Below are 19,662 nucleotides of genomic sequence, written 5' to 3'. Positions count from 1 at the left end.
TAGATTGTCTTGGCTTCTGGCTATGCGCGATCGAGATGGAGTATGAGAGTGAGATGTAAATGGGATGTATAAAAGATGAAGTGAAAAGAGTTTCGACGCCGCGGCGGAGGAGACAGCGCGGAATGATGGAGAGAGATTAGGGTAATTGAAACGGTTATTTCGAAAAGCTCTCGTGAGTATGTGCGAATTTCTGAGGATCTTTTTCATGGCTACTGGATTTCTCGAACGAGCCTAGTCATACTTGATGAAAATCCCGCCTTTAGAGCTTGGTTTCGTACAAGCTACTCAGCGCTCGTATAGCAGTAGAGGAATGGAATTCCATAATATGAAAATGTCATCGCTCATATTTTCGATATCATGGCGTCGTGCATCAGCTTCGCAAACAAAAAAGCACAATATTGAATGCCGCGCAAGCATTTCCGAGAGTTGGAAAAGGCCTATCAGCGCTAGAAAGATGATCCCTTCATCTGCTTCTAAATATTTGAGCAAGAAGAGGAGCTATATGAGTTTGCCTCGAAAGATTGACGAATCTTTCCGATCTTACGATTTGGATAATACCTCGCACAGTGTACACCATGTGCTTGCAGTCTTCCAACGATCAATGGAGAATCGAATGTTGGAATGATAAATTAATAAATTCTGTGTGCAGGTCAATTAAGAAGCATTAAATATAAAAACCATACATAGCAACGCACAGCGCAGCATATAGACTTGCATGGAACGAGGAAGAATCTAAAACAAAAAGTAGAAGCGCTGGAAAAGAGGAAGCACAGAAGATAGAAAGTGTGAGGTATAGGTAATGCCGGGGCGTACCGCGGAGAAAATTGGGGGATGAGATTGCCCGACGCCGCTCTCTCGGTGAAAGAGAGAGAAAAGCGGAGTCTCTCTCTCTCTCTCTCTCTCTCTCTCTCTCTCTCTCTACAACGGCTTCGGAGCGAGCGTTCGGTTACTGTGGATGGGTAATAGAATGAAAAGAGCGAGAGGCTATAGGGTGGTGCTCAGAGACAGCGAGCAAAGGGAAAAAGCCGATGCGCGTCATCGCTCGTTTCTTTCTTCCGGTGTGAGTTGAGAATTCGAAAGCACCGGTGTACTGAGAGAGAGAGAGAGAGAGAGAACAAAGGGGTGGCTCGGTATGTAGAGGCGATGAAAGTAGGTAAATTATCTGTGCTTATAGGAGGTCGTAAGGAATGTTGTTATCCAGAACCTTCGTTTCGCACTGCAGTAAACTCTCGAAAGGTCGATACGATCTCGAGGCGAAACATAGTATTTACAGGAGAACGATAAATCCTAAACGTATCGCTATTCCAAAAGGGACACAGTGGTTCATTAAATTCGTCGGCCTGCAGCAATTCCGGGAATAGAATTAGACGGAAGTAAGGGGGCGGTAGAGATAGGAGTGAGCGAAAGATGCACACCTCGCTGGTAGATGAGCCGGTGGATAAAAGCGACGACGTGGAGAGACGGGGACGACGAAAAACAGTAAAAGAGTAAAATTACGAACCTTTGCCGGGAGGCAAAAGGAGAGAAGAAGCTGATGGAAAAGCAGGCCAGGCGAAGAAGGAAAAAGAAGGAAGAGAGGGAGAGAGACCTAACTCGAAGGAATAGAAAGCCAGGATCGAGAGTATAAAAGTTATCGGGGGTGAACTCGTAAAGTAGTTATCGCGCTGCTCTAGTCTGAGAGAGAGAAGCGAGAGCAGCGTCGAGCGTCCGAAAGTGTTTCCTATACATAAAACCACGGCAGCTGCACGCGTGCGAGTGAGAGAAAGAGGAACGGAGGGAAGATTGACTTGTCTGCAGCAGAACGAGGAGATTGACCTAAAGACTACGAGGACGCTGCTGCTGCCGGTACTTCGCGTAATTCGTGATGCACGAGAGAGAGAGAGAGAGAGAGAGAGAGAGAGAGAGAGAGAGAGAGAGAGAGAGAGGATGCAATTACCTTACGCTGACGAAATTACTTATAGTGCCCCGAGGGGAAAATTAATGGTGTCGCGCTCGATCTCGCTACCTCGTTCAAGCGAGTCCTCTATCTGTAGCCGCGTGGATTTTGCTTTTATGTTCTAGAGCTCCTTTAGATTTCATTTATTTGGCCGCGATTCGACAATCTTAACTCCTTGGCTGCCGCTGCCACTGCTGCTACTACTACTATGAGAGACGTTCCAGGCATTCTGGACAAACTGTTGTTTGGCCGCTTTAAACACGAGGAAAATACTCTAGTTAACGAACCGGTTTACTTATCGAGAGACGAAAGAGAATATCTGATCGTCATTGTATTATGCGGATTCGAATGGATTCTATCATAGAAGCAATGTAACACTGCATTCGTTCGTGATAATTAAATCCTCGATTACATATTCATTTGAAACGCATAATAATTGCTTATTTACATCACAGTTTCTGTGGGATGCTTTCGATACACGTTTAAAACTAACAATTGGTAACGTTTTTGTTAAAAGTTCTGGCATTTCTATAGCATCATAGTTCATAATATAATACTTGCTTTCAACAGTGTTCATATAATCCTGCAATAGCAATAATGGTAGCCGAGAACTAATTCGACAATTGTTGACGTACGCATTCACTCAATAGAATAATGTAAAGGCAGAATTGTAATTTTGATTGTTACTCACTCAGTCGTGAAAGTTTGAAAGCGTCCGCTGTATTTATTATGTCGATGCCAGCTTGTATTTCAAATTTACGACCCGTAGTGTTCTGGTTGTGCAGACCCACTGCATATCTAAACGCCGACTGAACTTCATCCGTGCCTTGTTCGAAGATAGCACCTGCAATTTAAATTAAATTGAAACACCTAGATTGACATAATAGAGAGAGAGGGTATTGCAATATACCGATATCATGCTGTACCAGATGTCGGGGCAGGATTCGTGTCTAAAATTGTTCTACTTTTTAATCGGACACAATAATACCGCAGATCGTTAGAAAATGATTCGTTGTTTATACGAAGGGCTTAGGGACGTTACATAGACGGCGATTGTTATGGCTGCAATAAAAAAGACGTCGCTGAATATTGCAACAAAATGACGTATAGTAACTCGGTAATAAAATCTCGTATTCGATGGAGTAGCCATTCTCTTCGACAATAGCCTCGTATGAATTTAACGGCTGTTTAGCCAATATAAAAAGGATGGCCTCGCGAATCGATGTTTCAGGATGCGGGAACAGAGGGGCCGATAAAATCAAGCGCTTTGAATATATTTTTTAAAACCTTGTGAAACTATACATATTCAACGGTAGAAAATGTCTACGAAACGATATTTAAATTTTGATGGAAACACAAACTACTTTGTATATTTTACAACGATTCAAAGTAAACCATATTTTACTAATTAAATTTCGTAAAACTGTAGTGGTCCTGTTACAATGCCGCTACCCTAAGCGGGTCTTGGGCGTTGTCGTCCAGATCGGACGGGTGGGTGCCTATCACCACTACACAGCGCGTCCTTAGGTTGCGGATAGAGGAACAGCCCCTGAGAAAGAGGTTAGCTGCGAATAAATTGAATAAGCAGCCGCGGACAGCCGATAGGAACAGGCGTGGGTGGGTGTGATGAGCCCACACTGTCGAACGCATTCATCTAGAAACACTACGCAAGCACCACAACAACAAAAACACTTCACATTAACTCTTATCTCTCAATCTATCTCTTTCATCACACATTACAAAAATGGGCAAAAATCCTGCTGCCGAGGAGGATGCGGGAGCGATGACAACTGCCCCGAAAGGGGATGTGTAGAATGATTCGTCACCTGGTCTTACGCGGTAACGATGCCAGCGAAGGCGCGCTGCCTTGCAGGGGGGCGTTAGGATGCGAGAATGAAACCGTAGTGTGTCTGACGACGAGTTGACACTGTCCTCGTCAAAGTCGGAAAGCTCTCATACTTAGTTCTATAGAGGTATGGGGGTTATCACCTCTAGAACGGTGGACTCACCTGCGATCGGAACAGGATCCGAAGCGCGCGGGTTTAACATAACATCATGGCTCAAAAAAATCAAATCCGAACCAAAAGGGACTTAAGGGTCGGAACTTGGAATGTTCACAGTCTATACAGAGCAGGCGCGTTTAAAGAACTCGTAAAGGAAGCTGATAGGTACAATCTCGATTTGGTAGCAATACAGTAATCGCGGTGGCCAGATGGCGGAGTACTAGAATCGGGAAACTTCACGTGCCTGTATGGGGCCGGGAGTGGGGGATCTCTAGGCACCGGATTTCTCGTAAGCAAAAGCATCATACATTCGGTTAAAAGTTTCAAATCCGTCAATGATAGGCTCCCGTACATCATTATCGAAGGTAATGGTATAGATATGTATTTATTAATGTACATTGTCCTACGGAGGACAAAGAAGAAGAAGCTAAGGATCTCTATTATGAAACTTTAGAGCAGGTAATCGACCAGTTCGCGTCTTACGACACAAGAATAGTATTAGGCGATTTCAATGCTAAAATAGGTAGGGAGGAAATGTTTAGGCCTACTATAGGGAAGGAAAGCTTGCACGAAGCCAGCAATGATAACGGTATTAGGGTCATAAATTTCGCGGCGGCAAAAGATCTTATAATCAAAACTACGTGTTTTAAGCACAAGGACATACACAAGGCAACGTGGACATCGCCGGACGGGGCCACACAGAACCAAATTGATCATTTCCTCATTGAAAAAGGACGTCATACTAACGTTCTCGACGTAAGGGCTTACAGAGGGGCAGATAGCGACTCGGACCACTTCCTAGTAGTAGCCAAATTAAGAGCTAGACTAGTAACGAATCAAAATAGTAAGCAAGCAAACAAGGTAGAAAGCTTCGATATTGAGAAGCTACGAGATAGAACAGAGTGAATTAGGTACCAGATAGAAATTAATAACAGGTTTCAGGCACTTGAAGAAGCAAACACATCGCCGGAGGGGAATGACGAACCGAATAGCTTATGGGGGGACATCGAAGAAACGGTAAAAGAGGCCGCGAACAAAGTACTGGGTAAAAAGAAAAAGCCAAAGAGCAAACCATGGTTTGACGAAGAGTGCGAACTCTGTTTAAAAGGCGCAAAAAGGCTAAATTAGATCGCTTATAAAATAGAAGCGATAGGACCGTAGAAGAGTATTCTAACGTAAGGAAACAGACGAGCGCGATCTACAGAAATAAGAAGCGGGAGTATCAAAAGAATCTTATTAGGAGAATAGAAACTAACAGTAAGGAAAATAACCCCCGCGAAATGTACAGAGGGATTAACGCCATCAGAAAGGGTTTTAGGAGTAGAGCGCAATTGATGAAGGACGAAAACGGGGACCTCGTAACAAATGACAACGAATTACTGTCGCTGTGGAAAAATTATTTCGATAAATTATTAAACGTGCACGAAAATAGCGAAGAATCAGGGGACGAAATTCACACTGCTGAATTCCACGTGGAGGAACCGAGCTACCAAGAAGTAGAGGCCGTCATTAAAAAACTAAAAAAAAACAAAGCCGCGGGAAATGACTCTATACCAGCTGAGTTACCCAAATATGGGGGCGTCGAGCTCACTTTCAAAATCTATAAACTAGTATGTGCCATCTGGAAAACTGAAACAATACCCGAAAATTGGAAGCAATCTATCATTATACCGATTTTTAAAAAGGGGGATAAGACAAACTGCAATAACTATAGGGGTATCTCACTATTAGCAACGTGCTACAAAGTTCTGTCAAACGTAATACAAGCTAGACTCACTCCATTCGCGGAAGATATAGTAGGAGATTATCAGTGCGGATTTCGGCGCAACAGATCGACGAGCGATCGAATGTTTACCATAAGACAGTTGTTAGAGAAAAAGTGGGAATTTTGCGAAACCATACACCAACTATTTATAGATTTTCAAAAAGCGTACGACTCTATTAAGCGAAGCAAAATTTATCAAATTCTAGTACTTCTCGGTGTACCGAAAAAACTCGTGAGATTAATTCAAATACGTCTGAACGGAAGCACGGGAAAGGTCCGAGTAGGCGGTAATGTATCAGAACCCTTCATGATACGCGATGGTTTAAAACAAGGGGATGGGCTCTCTACGGTGCTGTTCAACTTAACCTTAGAGTATGCCGTTAGAAAAATGCAGGTAGCAAGAAACGCGGAAATCCTCATAAAAGCGGTGGAGTATACAGGGTTAGAAGTGAGTGAATCAAAAACAAAGTACATGATTGTGGATAAGCTAGGCATCTGCAGAGGGGAGGAAGATCTCAGAGTTGGGAATTTTACTTTTGAAAAGGTTAGCGAATTCAGGTATCTGGGTACGTGCATAAATGATAGAAACGAGATTAATGTCGAAATAAATAAGAGACTTCATTCGGGTAATGCTTGCTTCTACGCCGTGAGTAATTTACTTAAGTCGAGGCTGTTGTCTAAAAACGTTAAAATAAGAATATACAAGACAATAATACTGCCGGTGGTTCTGTACAGGTGCGAAACGTGGGCTCTCACTAAGCAGGCGGACAACCGTTTTAGGGTATTTGAAAATAAAGTCTTGCGAAAAATATACGGGCCGAAGAAAGATGAGGAAACAGGGGAATGGAGGAGACTACACAATGATGAGTTACACAATCTGTACGCGTCACCAAATATTAACAGAATAATAAAATCGCGCAGATTGGGATGGGCAGGGCACGTAGCGAGAATGGGAGACGACCGTACGGCAGCGCGTGTCATGAAGGGCAGGCCGATGGTAACGCGACCTCTAGGTAGACCTAGACGTAGATGGGAGGACAACGTAAAAGCTGATCTAGTAGAAATAGGACGGGTGGGTGTCGATCGGAAAGGTGCATCTTGAAAAAAAAAACTATAGTGGTCATAGTACTCGAACACTATTTTTCCATTCCGTGACTCTTCTCTTAATTCTCCGATGATTTCGAGAAACACAGAAGACTAGAACCAAACGATCGAGAGCACAACAATAAACAGCGATATAACGTGTGTCTTGAAGCCATTTGCGTGTCCGTGTTCTCGGCCCTTGTTTTGACGTTTTTGCGCTGGGGGACACGCTGTCGTATATGGAGCGAAAGAGAGACGGACACCGCGTATAGGTCCATATAGCTACAAGCAATAACGCGAGATAACATGTAGGCTATGCGAGAAAAGCGGAGCAAATTTAATGGCTCAACGGTGGGCAATGGTTGCAGTCGCACGTGTCGGCGTTAATTCGAATAATAAGGGGCGGACGTGTACACTGGATGGCGCGTCACGCGCCTAAAATAGTCTCCACCTGACCGCCCGTGTCGGAGCGCGAGTTTAAGTTAATTTAAGGATTAAATTTCCTCGCGCATACGCCCGCGCTATACTCGATTTACATTTCAACAGCGATTAAAATTTCATCCGTCAGGATGAGAAATCGACGCGGTCGGAATACCTGTGTATACGTTCAATAGCTAGGCATTATCGAAGTAATATAAAGAGCTTATGAGTTATATAATTATGCGCCAGTGAAATTAGGCGTTTGATTGATACCGATGCGCGCGAATCAACAGTAAAATGTATTTAATAAACTTGGCCCTACTTACTTTATGCTATTATATGCAAACGCTGAAAGCTTCTCGCCATTTTAATGTTATTGATTCTGTCCGACTATTTTTGATCTGTTCTACTTGGCCCTTTAACGTTAAATCGATGTTTTGCAAATAGAATCGATCTCAACTGTTTTATCCGTTTTAAAATAAATCATACGTTATTTCTTCAACTAGTTTTTAAAAAAACATTCGTCGTACAAAAGTCATTCATCGCTTTACTAATGTGTCACAATTCGATTTACATACAATTATGTTCATTTGAGCGTTAGCGGAGTATTCTACCGTGAAACGTAACAATGCAAGCACATCTGTCGCAAGAAGCTGTGGCAAAAGTCGATATCTAGTCAAACACCATAACCAACAAGCATCGTGACAATGAGTCACTAGATACAGCGGTGTTGGAGGACCCAGTTGTGAATTCGACCAATAAGCGATGTCCGGCCATGTACGCCTGCGTCTACTAACGATCTCTACACTACACGGACTGCTATCACATAATTTATTCCACCTGTAAAACAGTTTGTTCTACAAGTATCCCCGACATTCCGGTTGTAGAAAAGTAATTAATGTTTATTTCAACACTTAACCAGATGTTTATTCCAAAAAATCATCAAAATTACACAGAGACAGAACAGACGCGTAACACGAAGTTCAAAGTAGTCCTAAATTCATCAGACAGGCTCGATCAAACGTTCGAATCTCATTAAAAATAATCTTCAACAACACTCGTTCGTCCGACAGCAGCGAGGAGGTACATGTCGGCTCTTGCTCACCTCCGACATTCGCAGCTAGCGCCGCCAGCGCGTAATTACGCAGCTCATGCCTCGAATTAACAGTCAGTAACATCGAGCCCGTGCGCACGCGGCTCAAGCTCTGTCGCTGATTACAGATTTACACGCGAGGGCATGTTTATATTTGCGAAAGATAGCGGAATGCTGATTCTCATGCGCGGATCTAATTGCATCGAGTTGTACAAACATTTTCGAAGGCACATGGCTTTGAAAGAGGGCTTGGCAAAAGTCGAGGGTGAAATTTGAACGTATTTGCTTCTCTCTCTCTCTCTCTCTCTCTCTCTCTCTCTCTCTCTCTCTCTCTCTCTCTCTTTCTATCTCGTTCGCTGAATTTATCGTTAAATGAACGCGAGTTACGCTTTAATCATCACGCAAGTGAAACTCGAAGCTGCTTATTTATACCGGACCGGCAGTAATAATTCCCGGCTATAGCTGGCGTATTGTTTTCGATTTCAGGGATCCTGTATTGTATGCGAAAACGCGAGTATTGTTATATCCCATCAATTTGTTCCTGCCTACGCAGTCTCTCTCGCTCCCTTTCTCTCGACTACGTCATCGACGATATTTAATTATTGTTTGAAGTGAGGATTCGTTCATGTTTTCTCTCTCTCTCTCTCTCTCTCTCTCTCTCTCTCTCTCTTAAAAAAGTAAAATGGTCTTTGTTATGGATCTATTAATGCTGGGATGTTGATGTTGTCTTTTTTCAAATTTCTGACTTTAAAACTCGAACGACTCTATTGTTTCCAACGATACTTGCGTTTTCGAGAAAGAGATGTTTTTCTTACTTTTCGGAAATGAAAAATAGAGACTATGTGATAAAACTGAGCGCACATAGCGGCTTCCGCAGGTTATCTCTCGATGCTTATACACCGTATCCATCATCCCTATAAAAAGCTCATTCTCGCTACTAAAAATCGAACTCCATCAAAAAAGCTTCAGCTCGTATATACGAAACGAACTTCCATGGTGTAATATTCACTGCACATATTATCGCTCGATTTTTCCTCGCATACAGCAGCTCCTATTGCATTTACTCTCCTCACCTTCTGCAGGAGCAGTAGCTATAGGCATAGTAACTCCCTTTAATCGGACGTTCGCTTACTCGCTCATCAAACATCCGCCCTTCATTATACGCGCTTCTTTTCCCTCCCACTGGCGCTTTCCACATCTATTCAACTTCCTGCCTCTCTCTCTTCCACTTTTCTCTTTGCATCGGTATCACGCGTCGAAGTGCTCTATCCCAATGAATGGTTACAGTCTATCGAGCGCCGTATGCATGTGTGCATGGCTCCGTAGTTTAAAGGCTCAAAATCACGACTAGCCACAATGGAGCCGGAGGTATGTACACATACATAGAAGAGGAGAGAAAGGACAAGACGGAGATGGAGGAGTATGTACCTATAGCTGTGCATAGCTGTGTGTGTATTATGGACACGGCGCGGCTGCAACGGAAGCATACACTGAATATATATCGTTCGCCAGCTACAGCGCTACACGTGTATATAATGCACTGTGTATGTATATGCAGTCCACGCGCTATGAGTATATGCATATAGATGCAGGGGAGTGAGAGACGAATACGTATATATATATATATATATAGAGGCAAGAAGTTGAGAAGCGAGCGCGCGCAGTTTCGCGTAACAAGGCGATTGTGCTTGCTTTTGCCTATGTATGGATATGTATGCGCTGGTATCTGCATTACAAGTAATGTCTGATCGATGCTTTTTACACGTGTGCAGCCTCGAGTGTGTATGCGCAGCACCGACCATCATATATATTGTACTGTCGTGTGGATTTTCTCGTCGCTCGTCTCGCTTTTCTTTTGCAAGATTCATTTGCGCTGCGTGCTATCTGTCTATATTTGCGCGATCTATACAGAGCAGAATTTTGCACCACGCAAAGGACAAAGCATCAGGTGTTTTTCCCCGTTTCTCAAATGGATCATACGACGACGACGATGAGTAAAAAAATATCCTGAAAAATAAATATCATCGCGCGTGCTCATAAAACCGTGTGGGGGCTCTTTTGCACCTTTTTTTATCGTCTGGACGTTATGCTCGCCCGAGCGTACACATCATTAGCTCTTTTTTATTTTCGCTATACCCGGCGCCGCACTCTCGTTGACCCGATGAGCGACTTGACCAAAGCAACAAGCCACCGCATCAAAAAGGCTAATTGCACACGTGTTCGCTGATCGGAAGAACAGCTATGTGTGTGTGTACAAGCGGGGAATGCGTCTGCGGACGAGCGGGCGACAGAGTGCACCTTTGGTCGGCGAGTTTATGTACGCGTGAAGCGTACACGATGAGAGGCTAGAGAGCCGTAGCGGTCTTGGGATTTGTTGGCTGTAAAGTTGGGCCAAGGTGTGAGATGGACGCGGGTGAGGGAATTCCGCTGGGGTCATTCCTCGGGGTTAATTATTGCTCGAGGATGTGTCGCACCGAGTTATCGCGAGTATTAGTTTATTTTCCTTACAATTTTACACTCTGAGTCTATACGGTATTTTCTCTCGTTCACATTATATTATTATACTGGTAGGATGATTGAATATCCATTAGCGAAGAGAGCTGAGAGGCTTTGACGTTTTCTCCGCTTCACCATCGGATATTATTAAATCTTTTTATCTCGATCATCTTACCATCGTTCATTAGCGAGTCATTAATTTAATGAACTGGGCGAGAAGAATTTTCTCAAAGACTTCAGCAGAATATATTTTGTAATTAATATCACTGCGCTGGGCTCTTCAAACCAAACTTTTCATATCAAACAGAAGAATTAATCAAGGCATATGCACCTGGTGAGTGCACTTAACTTCGATATCAATCTGAAATCATATAATATTACGATTATTGTGGATTTTGCTTTAAACATCGGCTTTTGATCGTCGGAACCGCTGTAACAAAAGTACCTCACTCGTACTCGCTAATTTATGCGATTCAGTAATAATTATTATCCTTTCAGTTATCCACCACCAATAATTCATCATAAAAAAGCTACTCGCAAGACAGTAAGTTGATAATTTTCTACAAAGAATGACGCTGAGGAAACAGATTACATTAACGTTATTTCAACGCGCGCTTAGGTTCAACAAGTTCCCATAGATCATTCTTACTCGCGTGCACGCTTATCAACATAAATTAAGAGCTACAGGGATGCACGAGTCTTGCTACAGAGAAGAAGAAGGTCACGCGGTAAAAGAGGAGAACAATTGTGGCGGAATAAGGAAATTACCAGAGCACGAAGAAGCTGGAAATGAGAAATCTACCGAGAAGAGAAAGAGAGCAAGAGAGAGAGAGAGAGAGAGAGAGAGAGAGAGAGAGAGAGAGAGAGAGAGAGAGAGATAGAGAGCCGGGGGCTTCGAGTTCGGCGAGTGAGATTACACCGGCGGCCAGAGGGAGACAACAATCGATAGATGGGCGGCGGCCCTTCTTCACCTGTCAACGCCGCCATCCGCTGGAGATAAGTATCACAGAGCCCTGAGCCTCTTCTCCCTGGGATATTTCGTTATCGTCACCTTTATTTTGACGCTGTCTTTCCTCGTGGAGGAGAATTTTCTAGTAGCCCGGCCCGTATCGAATTTTATAGAGTTCGAAGCTTCGTCGACGAGAGAGGCTTCTTGCGCGAGCTTATATTTTTCATCAAAATGTCGAAAGTTCGTATTACAATCTTCTGGCACTCTATGGATTATCGATCGAGCGGCATTTTCTCAGTCAAATTCTTGCGGCTCGCGAACTTTTCTTATGCGCCAAGAGGGACAATGGCTTCAAAGCCACGGTAACCCGCTGATTTTATTTCCCCCAGTCTGAAAAGCCATTGAACCCATCGTCTAGCGCCATCCTTTTTCCTTTTTACGACGTGGAAGGAGTAATGTGGTTTCAGAGCACGGCTATGTTCGCGTCATTGGACGCCAGCTACTTTTGCACGCGTGTATGCCTCTGGCAGGTGCATGTTTTAACTTTTTGAAAGCGAAGCGAGTGGCTCGACGTTAATGCGAGATTGCCTTGCATCGTTGTTTGAAGAGGGATTTCGGACGCGTAAACTGGAAGATGGAGTGCAGCACTGAGGGAATTTTTAATGGAAAAGCGGCATCAGCTCGAGAGCTGGAGAGAGAGAGAGAGAGAGAGAGAGAGAGCTCAGGAATTTACAAAATAATTATTTTTTTATTTATTCGTCGAGCGTTTTTTCAGCAAGGTTTTTTCGGAAAAGCTTTGCACGTTTTAATGAGCGATGAGACACGGAGAAAAAACGTGATTAAGACTTAAACATTTTTATGAATGTTTCAAAGCCGCATGTATCGATTTTTTATGTTTAACGAATACATTTTGCACTGGGAAGAGAATACGATTATTTCGGTTATTTTTGTGGACATTGAGTATTATGCACTAATATAATCAAAAAAATCTCATACACATGTGCATCGAATAAACACGGTTATCGGATATATTGGATAATGTAAATGAAAAAGATAAAATCATTCATAAGTAGAACGCTGCAGCCAGCATTAATCAAATGATATTCACGACTTGAACGTCAGCAGAAGTCAAACAGAAATGTATATGGACAGTATATTTAGGAATATTGAGTTTTAGATTGTAAATGGAATGTTCAACTGCTCTCAACTAATAATCACATCATTCAAATATCATACATAAAAAGCCATGTGCATTCAGTAGAATAGTATGGTAAAATAAGAATTTTCAAATAAACTTGAATATAGCGTGCGTTTTAATTTTATCATAAAATGAAGCGGATTTAAAGCTGTTCTCAGAAACCTATTTTGAAAATCGAACATCCCTTTGACAGGAATTGTGCAAGCATAAAGGCGCATGAAATTCTCAAATAAATTTATCGCTCTCGTCGTCGAAGGCCAAAGTCTTCAAAGGGCTTCCGGTACTTTCTGAATACTTTTTTACCAAGGCTAAAAATATCATCCGTTTTGAACCCTATCCTCTTTCCCTTTACGATTCTTTTTGTGCTTTTTTTAAAAAAAAGGCTTCAAAAAGATCATTTCTATTTTAGAGAAAAATCCTTTACACTTTACGGATTCTCATTCATGCAATAAATCTATTTAAGATATAAATACCGATTTAAAAATATTTCCATAAAATTTTCAAGTTACAAAGCTCTTACAATTCATCGAAATTTTAACATTAGCTCACAAACCCTCGAGTCAGAGCAACCCCCGCTTATCTCAATTTTACTTCCTCCACCCGCGCAGAAAAAATTTACCGACCACTCAACGTAACTCGTATCCCGCTCATCTTCAACTGCGTCGTACACATCAATGCCAGTACATTCACCTATGACTCACCAGTGCAAAGAAGAATCTCTCGCTTTTTATTTCATCGCACCTCCTCCACTTTTCTGTCTCTACTCTCGCGCGGGCGTCCCTTTTGTCCGGGCGTAACAGCCCGAGAAATATTGTTTGGCAAGCGCGCAAGAAGCGATATCCGGCGACTATTTGGCGAAGCTCAGTCGTCTCGCGAACTTCCAGACATCAGACGCGTAGAGACGGATTCACGAGGACATTTATACGCAGTCGCGCTGAATACGTGCGAGATCTCGAGCCATAGTATTCTCCTTCGATCGGCAAGTCTCAAAGGAGACGTTTCGCGGGATTCCAAATTAATTTCTTGATTGCGCGGTGATTGTGACTAGTCGTCGCAGAGGAGTCTTGCTCACTGGGGATTTGCTTTTGATGAGTTGTCGCTGCGGCGTGCCGCGCGAGGAACACGTGTTTGTCGAGAGATCATTGTTAGCCGGGAACCGCGTAGTCCAATATTTGAGGGGATCTTCGAAAATCGCTTATCGGAAAGAGAGGCTGTTACTTTTTTGCGAGCGATGTCGAGAGCCAGTGCTGTCTGGTGTACTTGGTTGCAGGAATGTTGAGGACAACGATTTTTATCGCGCTAGTAGTATTATTATAGATTTTTAATGAAAAAAGTAAACTTAATGAATTGTCAGTTTGACTATTTTCAGGTATTTAGACAATGAATTGGGTAGATTAGGTTTTTTTAAAGCTTGTCTAAGGCCTCTTGCAAGTCTATTATACAGCTCTTACCAGCATACAAAGGTACTGGCCAATGACGATCCTCGTAATGGTAGTGGACGTACACTGCCCAGAATGTAGTGCAGAGCATGCATCTCGACAGGCCTCCCACAGTGGAATCGGAACCACTGCAGCTTCGATGCTGTAAGACACTTATGTAAACACAGAGGTGTCCTGATGTCATGGAAGCCGAAACTCAGACTCGAATACAGAACCTATGGATTAAGTGTCTAACAAGCTGCCCACTTAGCCTACAAGGGTAATAAGGCTTATATGCGTAGCATTAAACGAACAGGTGTCAAAAGCCAATACAATAATTGTATAACACTGATCACCTTCTTCCGTACCGTTACTTTCGAAAGCAACTCGCAGAAGGAAAAATAACAATCGACAGATTAAAATCGACAATGCGGAGCACCGCTGAACATTCGCATTCCGATTCCACTTACTCGCTCGCTAAACAAGTCGATAAAACGAGCGCTCGCGAAACGCCCCTATAGAGCAGCAGATCAAAAAAGAAGAAAATTCTCTCTCTCTTTCTTGGTGAAAAAAATCAATTACACGCAATGACCAGCCGCATAAGCAGTTTTCCGGGGTCACAGGGGCGGACGAGAGAGAGAGAGAGAGAGAGAGAGAGAGAGAGAGAGAGAGAGAGAGAGAGAGAACGGCGATGGCAGAAAACGAAAACGTAACTGGAAATTTCCGCGCGGTAAGCAGTATAACTCGGGCAACGGTAACTGCGCGCAATTGCAAAACGACCCTAAAACGGATGCCGGCCGGATTTCCCTCTCTCTATCTGTCTCTCTCTCGCGCTCCCTCTCTTTCTCCTCTTTTTTTCGGAGCTTGGTCGCCCCGGATGATGAGAAAGCGCCTTCTTTCTCATATTTCTCGTCTCGCTCTCTCAGCTTTATTTGCCCTCTCTCTCTCTCTCTCTCTCTCTCTCTCTCTCTCTCTCTCTCGTTCTCCTCTTTTTTATACGCTTACGTCCTTTCTCTCGCTCTCTCTCCCGCCCTTTTTCAGCTATCTCGCCGCTCTTTTGCGCTCGTCTCCCTATCTCGCTCTGATTCGGTCTCTTTATACTTATTTCACCACTCGCTCTCTAGCTTTACCCCCTTGTCCCGCGCTCTATATCTTTTATTTTTTACGTTTTCGAATTTCATCCTCTTTTTTCCCCTCGCCAAGTATCTCTTGCCACTGTCACTCAAGACACTCACTCGGCGATTTCCCTTTCTCCCTGTGTTTCACTTTTACTCGCGCTGCGAGGCTCTTTATTTTCCTTAACCTGGCTGGTGTCCTAATTTCTCCGGATTTCTTCATAATTTTTCACCTCGTCTCTCCGTCTCTCGTCCGGATAGGCGTTCGCAGGTTCAAGAGCCGATTATACTTCGTGCTTCTTCAACGTTTTTAGAACGGAGGAAAAAAGCCTGACCAAACTCGCAAGTTCAATTTCTTTTTCTTTTAACTTTGGAGGACGACTGATGCTCGTCAGCTGTAATGACCGACGCACACACTCAATAAACCCGCAGACCGCTCAGCTTTGGCGTTTGTAAAAGCTCTAGAATTTTGCTTTTCTACCAGCCGTGGCTTTTTCCTTCTCTCTATTTCACCTGGTTTTATTTGACTGGGTGTTGCTGGTTCGGCTTACGGCCGAGCGCTAACTCCTTCCTTTGCGCCCAGCGACGCTCTTATGTTCTTTGAAAATATGAGATAAGTACACTGGTCAGTACCAGCAGTGACTATGGCCACTGTTTTAGCCTCGTTGCAGAGATTTTTTTTCTGAGTGGAGCAAGTAGTAATAGTCGAGTGTACTCAGATACCAGAATATACGTTCATACTGAATATTCCTGTAAACTTAAATTTCATTCTCTTTCTAACAATTGAACAGCACATCCATCTCTATCAAATCAATCGTTCTCATCTGCACCACTTCACAAGTCACCTCAGCTACCAAAAAGCTCTCTCCCCCTCCCCCCTGCAATCAGCGAAAAACCACCTCTAAAGTGAAACTCCAACTCTCCGGCGCATTCGGAATCGAAATAAACGTGAAAAAGCGGGCAAGCGAATCGAGAGTTGCGTCGTAAACTCAATTACGCAAGAAGCCCATCAGCTTGATCGCATGCAAAAATCGCCAACAATGTGCCAACAGCGGGCAGCCGGCAACATCCTCCAACGCGAGCCACATACGCGTGTGTCTAAGCGTACGGTGTTCCATTAGTTGATTACCGAACGTCAGCTCGGCCTCTAGCTAATCAAGGATGCCGCTGTGCTCCAGCCACGTGTGCTCGCACCGCATACATCCTACTGATGCTGCCGTTGCCTTTACCCGCGGCGATATCAGCTGCATAACAAATACACAGGCTTTGATAAAGCCTTGGTGTGTATATGGCTGGTCGGAGGGACTCTTTGCGCAGGCCTTAGTTGGGCTGTGTAAGAGGGTAACGATGATGGCGTCGACAGGAACGACGATGACAACGGCCTAATTCGTGCAGAGCGCCTCGAGCTGCGCCCTGGAAAACCGTCGAGATTGTTTCTGGAGGAATAAGGCTCGAGCACGGAGATGAGGGACGGAGAATTGATTATTATCCGACTGGAGGCACACCAGAGACACGTGTGTTATTATTATTCACGAGGACCCGAGTAATGTGACTTTGAGTGATTTACATACAGGTGCCTATTGAATGTAACTATGTGTGTATGTATATGTGATACGGTTATATAGTTGCATGTTAGCGTGCGATAGACGCGCTCGTAAATTGAATTGAAACTGCGAGGAGTTATAGGGAGAAATCGAAGTGGAATCATACTTCACAGTATCGTCGCAATGATGAAATTCTCCTTTGTCCATGAAAATCGTAAAAATTTACTTCAAAAAGTACCTTCCACTAGTCTACATTATCTCGTAATCAATGCCTTGAAATTTTCCTTACACGCGCAAAATTACTAATGACACAAAGTCCTCCTATACTTCCCACGGGCGCGTTATACAATTCGAGCGAGTTTTTCTCACCGCCTTCGAAATCTCATATTCCACGAGCATCTATCCCTTTGACCCGACATTGTTTGCAGCGCGGCGTGTATATCCGCGTGAAATGGCGTACACGCGGGCGCAAGTTATGCAAATCTGTTATATCCCCAGTTATAAATACCATTCTTTTTATCGCCTCTCCCGTGTAAAACTCTTGTCTCTCGCTCGTACGCACATTTGCATTATGCAGATGTAATTACGAAGATGGTATTTCAAACTGTAATAAACAAAATTGAGTTCTCCCTCTCACCCCCCCCCCCTCCTCCGCTCTCTCCCACGCATTCGCGGGGATAACTCGTGCAGCTGTTCGTGGAAATACGTTATTAGATTCGCCGTAGGATTATTAAATTGCAGTCACCGCGTCTCCCGCTGCTGCAGGCAGAGCCGCTTGCGCGCGCGCGTATGCGTATTACAGGGCATTTTGCAAACAAGCCGTCAATGCGCCATCAATATCGACGTCAGCTGAAATTGCGCCTACGCGGGACTCAATTATCAAGTAGTGCGTGAAAAGAAGCATTTGATCCAGGATTAATTTGCGACTTTGCGTTTCGCAAGTTTTGCGTAAATTTATGATAGCATACTCCTTTATTCGAGTGACGAAGGGACCATTGATTAATAAAACCCAGAGCGAGCTTTTCTGAGAAAATCTCTCTGCTTCATCCCTTCGCGAACTTTCGTCAATTGTTGCACAGCCCAGCAATTGACGCTAAATGTAGTTTGTTTGCGTGAAATATAATTAGTCGTATTTCGCGTGCACCGCGGCCGATCTTTGCGCGCGCGAGCTCAAACCAACCGCCAATTATACAACAATGCGTGAGTAATATGATAAAGTTGAGAAACTCGAGCGCAAACTCGGAAGTTCTCTTTGGATTTGTTTAAAAGACAGTCGTCAAATTGGTATAAAGCCACGGATATTCATTGTTAAAATGGGCTAATGCAGAGAGAGGGAGGGGTGGTTATATAACAGGCCAGAACCCCTTGAATGTAAACTTCGCGAGAACGAGGCAGTTATCTCTTATTCGCCCTTCGCCGCTTCGCGACGCAGCGGCCATTATTTGCGAGAGAGTGCCTCTTCCCCCCCCCCTCTCTCTCTCCCACACTCTCTCTTCGCGGGCCATACGTATGTAAGGAAAGTACATTAAGAAGCCGACGCCTTCTCTCTTACTTAAGGCCAAAGTTGATCGCCCCTCGCCTACTCGTATAAGTACTTAAAATCTATTTTATGATTTTGCTGCCAAGCCGCGAGAGCTTATGTGTGTGAGTGTGCGTGTGTGTGTATATATATATATATATATATATATATATATATATATATATATATATATATTCGCCCGCTGCCAGGAAAATAGATTCGCGCAGGAGCCCTTTGCGACGCCGTGATTTACTCTAGCCGTTTACAAAGAATTTTGTTAGCCATGCTGGAGCGGCCAACTTTAGGCTGTAGCTAATACCAAAGTATAAACCAGCTCTCCATGATTTTCGGATTACTGTGTCGTAAAAGTTTACGCGTCGCGCGCATAGGGCGATGAAATTTATGAACCAAAATAAAATCGCTACACCATGCAGCTAAACAGCCTTGTGGGTGGCCTCGAAGATAAAGCCGCAAAAATGCAGAGCCCGCGCGCAGTGCCAAAAAACACTTCTACTCTCGCGAGAGGTACACGCGCGAGTACATAGCTAAAAAAAGGTGGTCCAGCTGGTACCGCGTTTTTCGAAGTCGTGTGTCCCGCGAGTCCGCCGTATGTACGGCAGTTTGGTAGCCGTGGCACGCGCGTTTTCGTCGCTCGGAATCCACGGACTCGCGTGCATAAAACAGCTTCGCCGAAAAACAGCGGCTGCACGTGCAGAGGAAAAACGCAAAAAGCGTGGAACACGTTAAATGAATACCGCTTACGTGCCATTACCTTGCGCACTCGCACATCCCGCATTCTTTCGCGGTGGACATATCTATATGTCTACATCCCTCTTTGTATAAACGGCGGGCGAGTATGAGTGCAAGCAAAAAATTTTGGTTGACGTTTCCGCTCTCGCTTCTTTATTGCGGGAGTCAAACGGTTTAAAACCGCAGATGTGTAATAAACATGTAGAGAGCGAAAGGAAAAAAACGAAAGATATGCGATCTTTAGACAAGCGTATAGACTAAGCTTGCCAAAAAAGAGTAATACTTGTAAATCATTGTTGGAGAACTAAAATCTATTTTACAGTTTTTTCTAAAATTTTCATCCATATTCATATGTGTACTTGGTTTTCATTTG

The 19,662-nt window shown here is 43.8% G+C and overlaps 1 protein-coding gene across 8 annotated transcripts in view; it reads right to left on the bottom strand.

Annotated features, from left to right (window-relative positions):
- The window catches only part of LOC100116528 (glutamate receptor 1), a 332,198-nt gene that overhangs the window by 119,772 nt on the left and 192,764 nt on the right, over window positions 1-19,662 (bottom strand). For 6 of the 8 annotated variants that reach the window (XR_512977.4, XR_001728766.3, XM_016981060.3 and 3 more), the window contains exon 2: window positions 2,628-2,780. Coding sequence is in view for 2 of the 8 variants with exons in the window: in XM_001600948.6 (XP_001600998.4) it covers window positions 2,628-2,780 (153 nt within the window). In the remaining 6 variants the exon portion in view is untranslated. Of the gene's footprint in view, window positions 1-2,627; window positions 2,781-2,846; window positions 2,976-19,662 lie in introns of those variants that run through there. The other 2 variants (XM_031921251.2, XM_031921249.2) reach the window with 2 other exon arrangements.

Source organism: Nasonia vitripennis, chromosome 1 (genome assembly GCF_009193385.2).
Source record: "Nasonia vitripennis strain AsymCx chromosome 1, Nvit_psr_1.1, whole genome shotgun sequence".
Lineage (NCBI taxonomy): Eukaryota > Metazoa > Arthropoda > Insecta > Hymenoptera > Pteromalidae > Nasonia > Nasonia vitripennis.
This window is presented reverse-complemented; position numbering and strand designations above follow the sequence as displayed.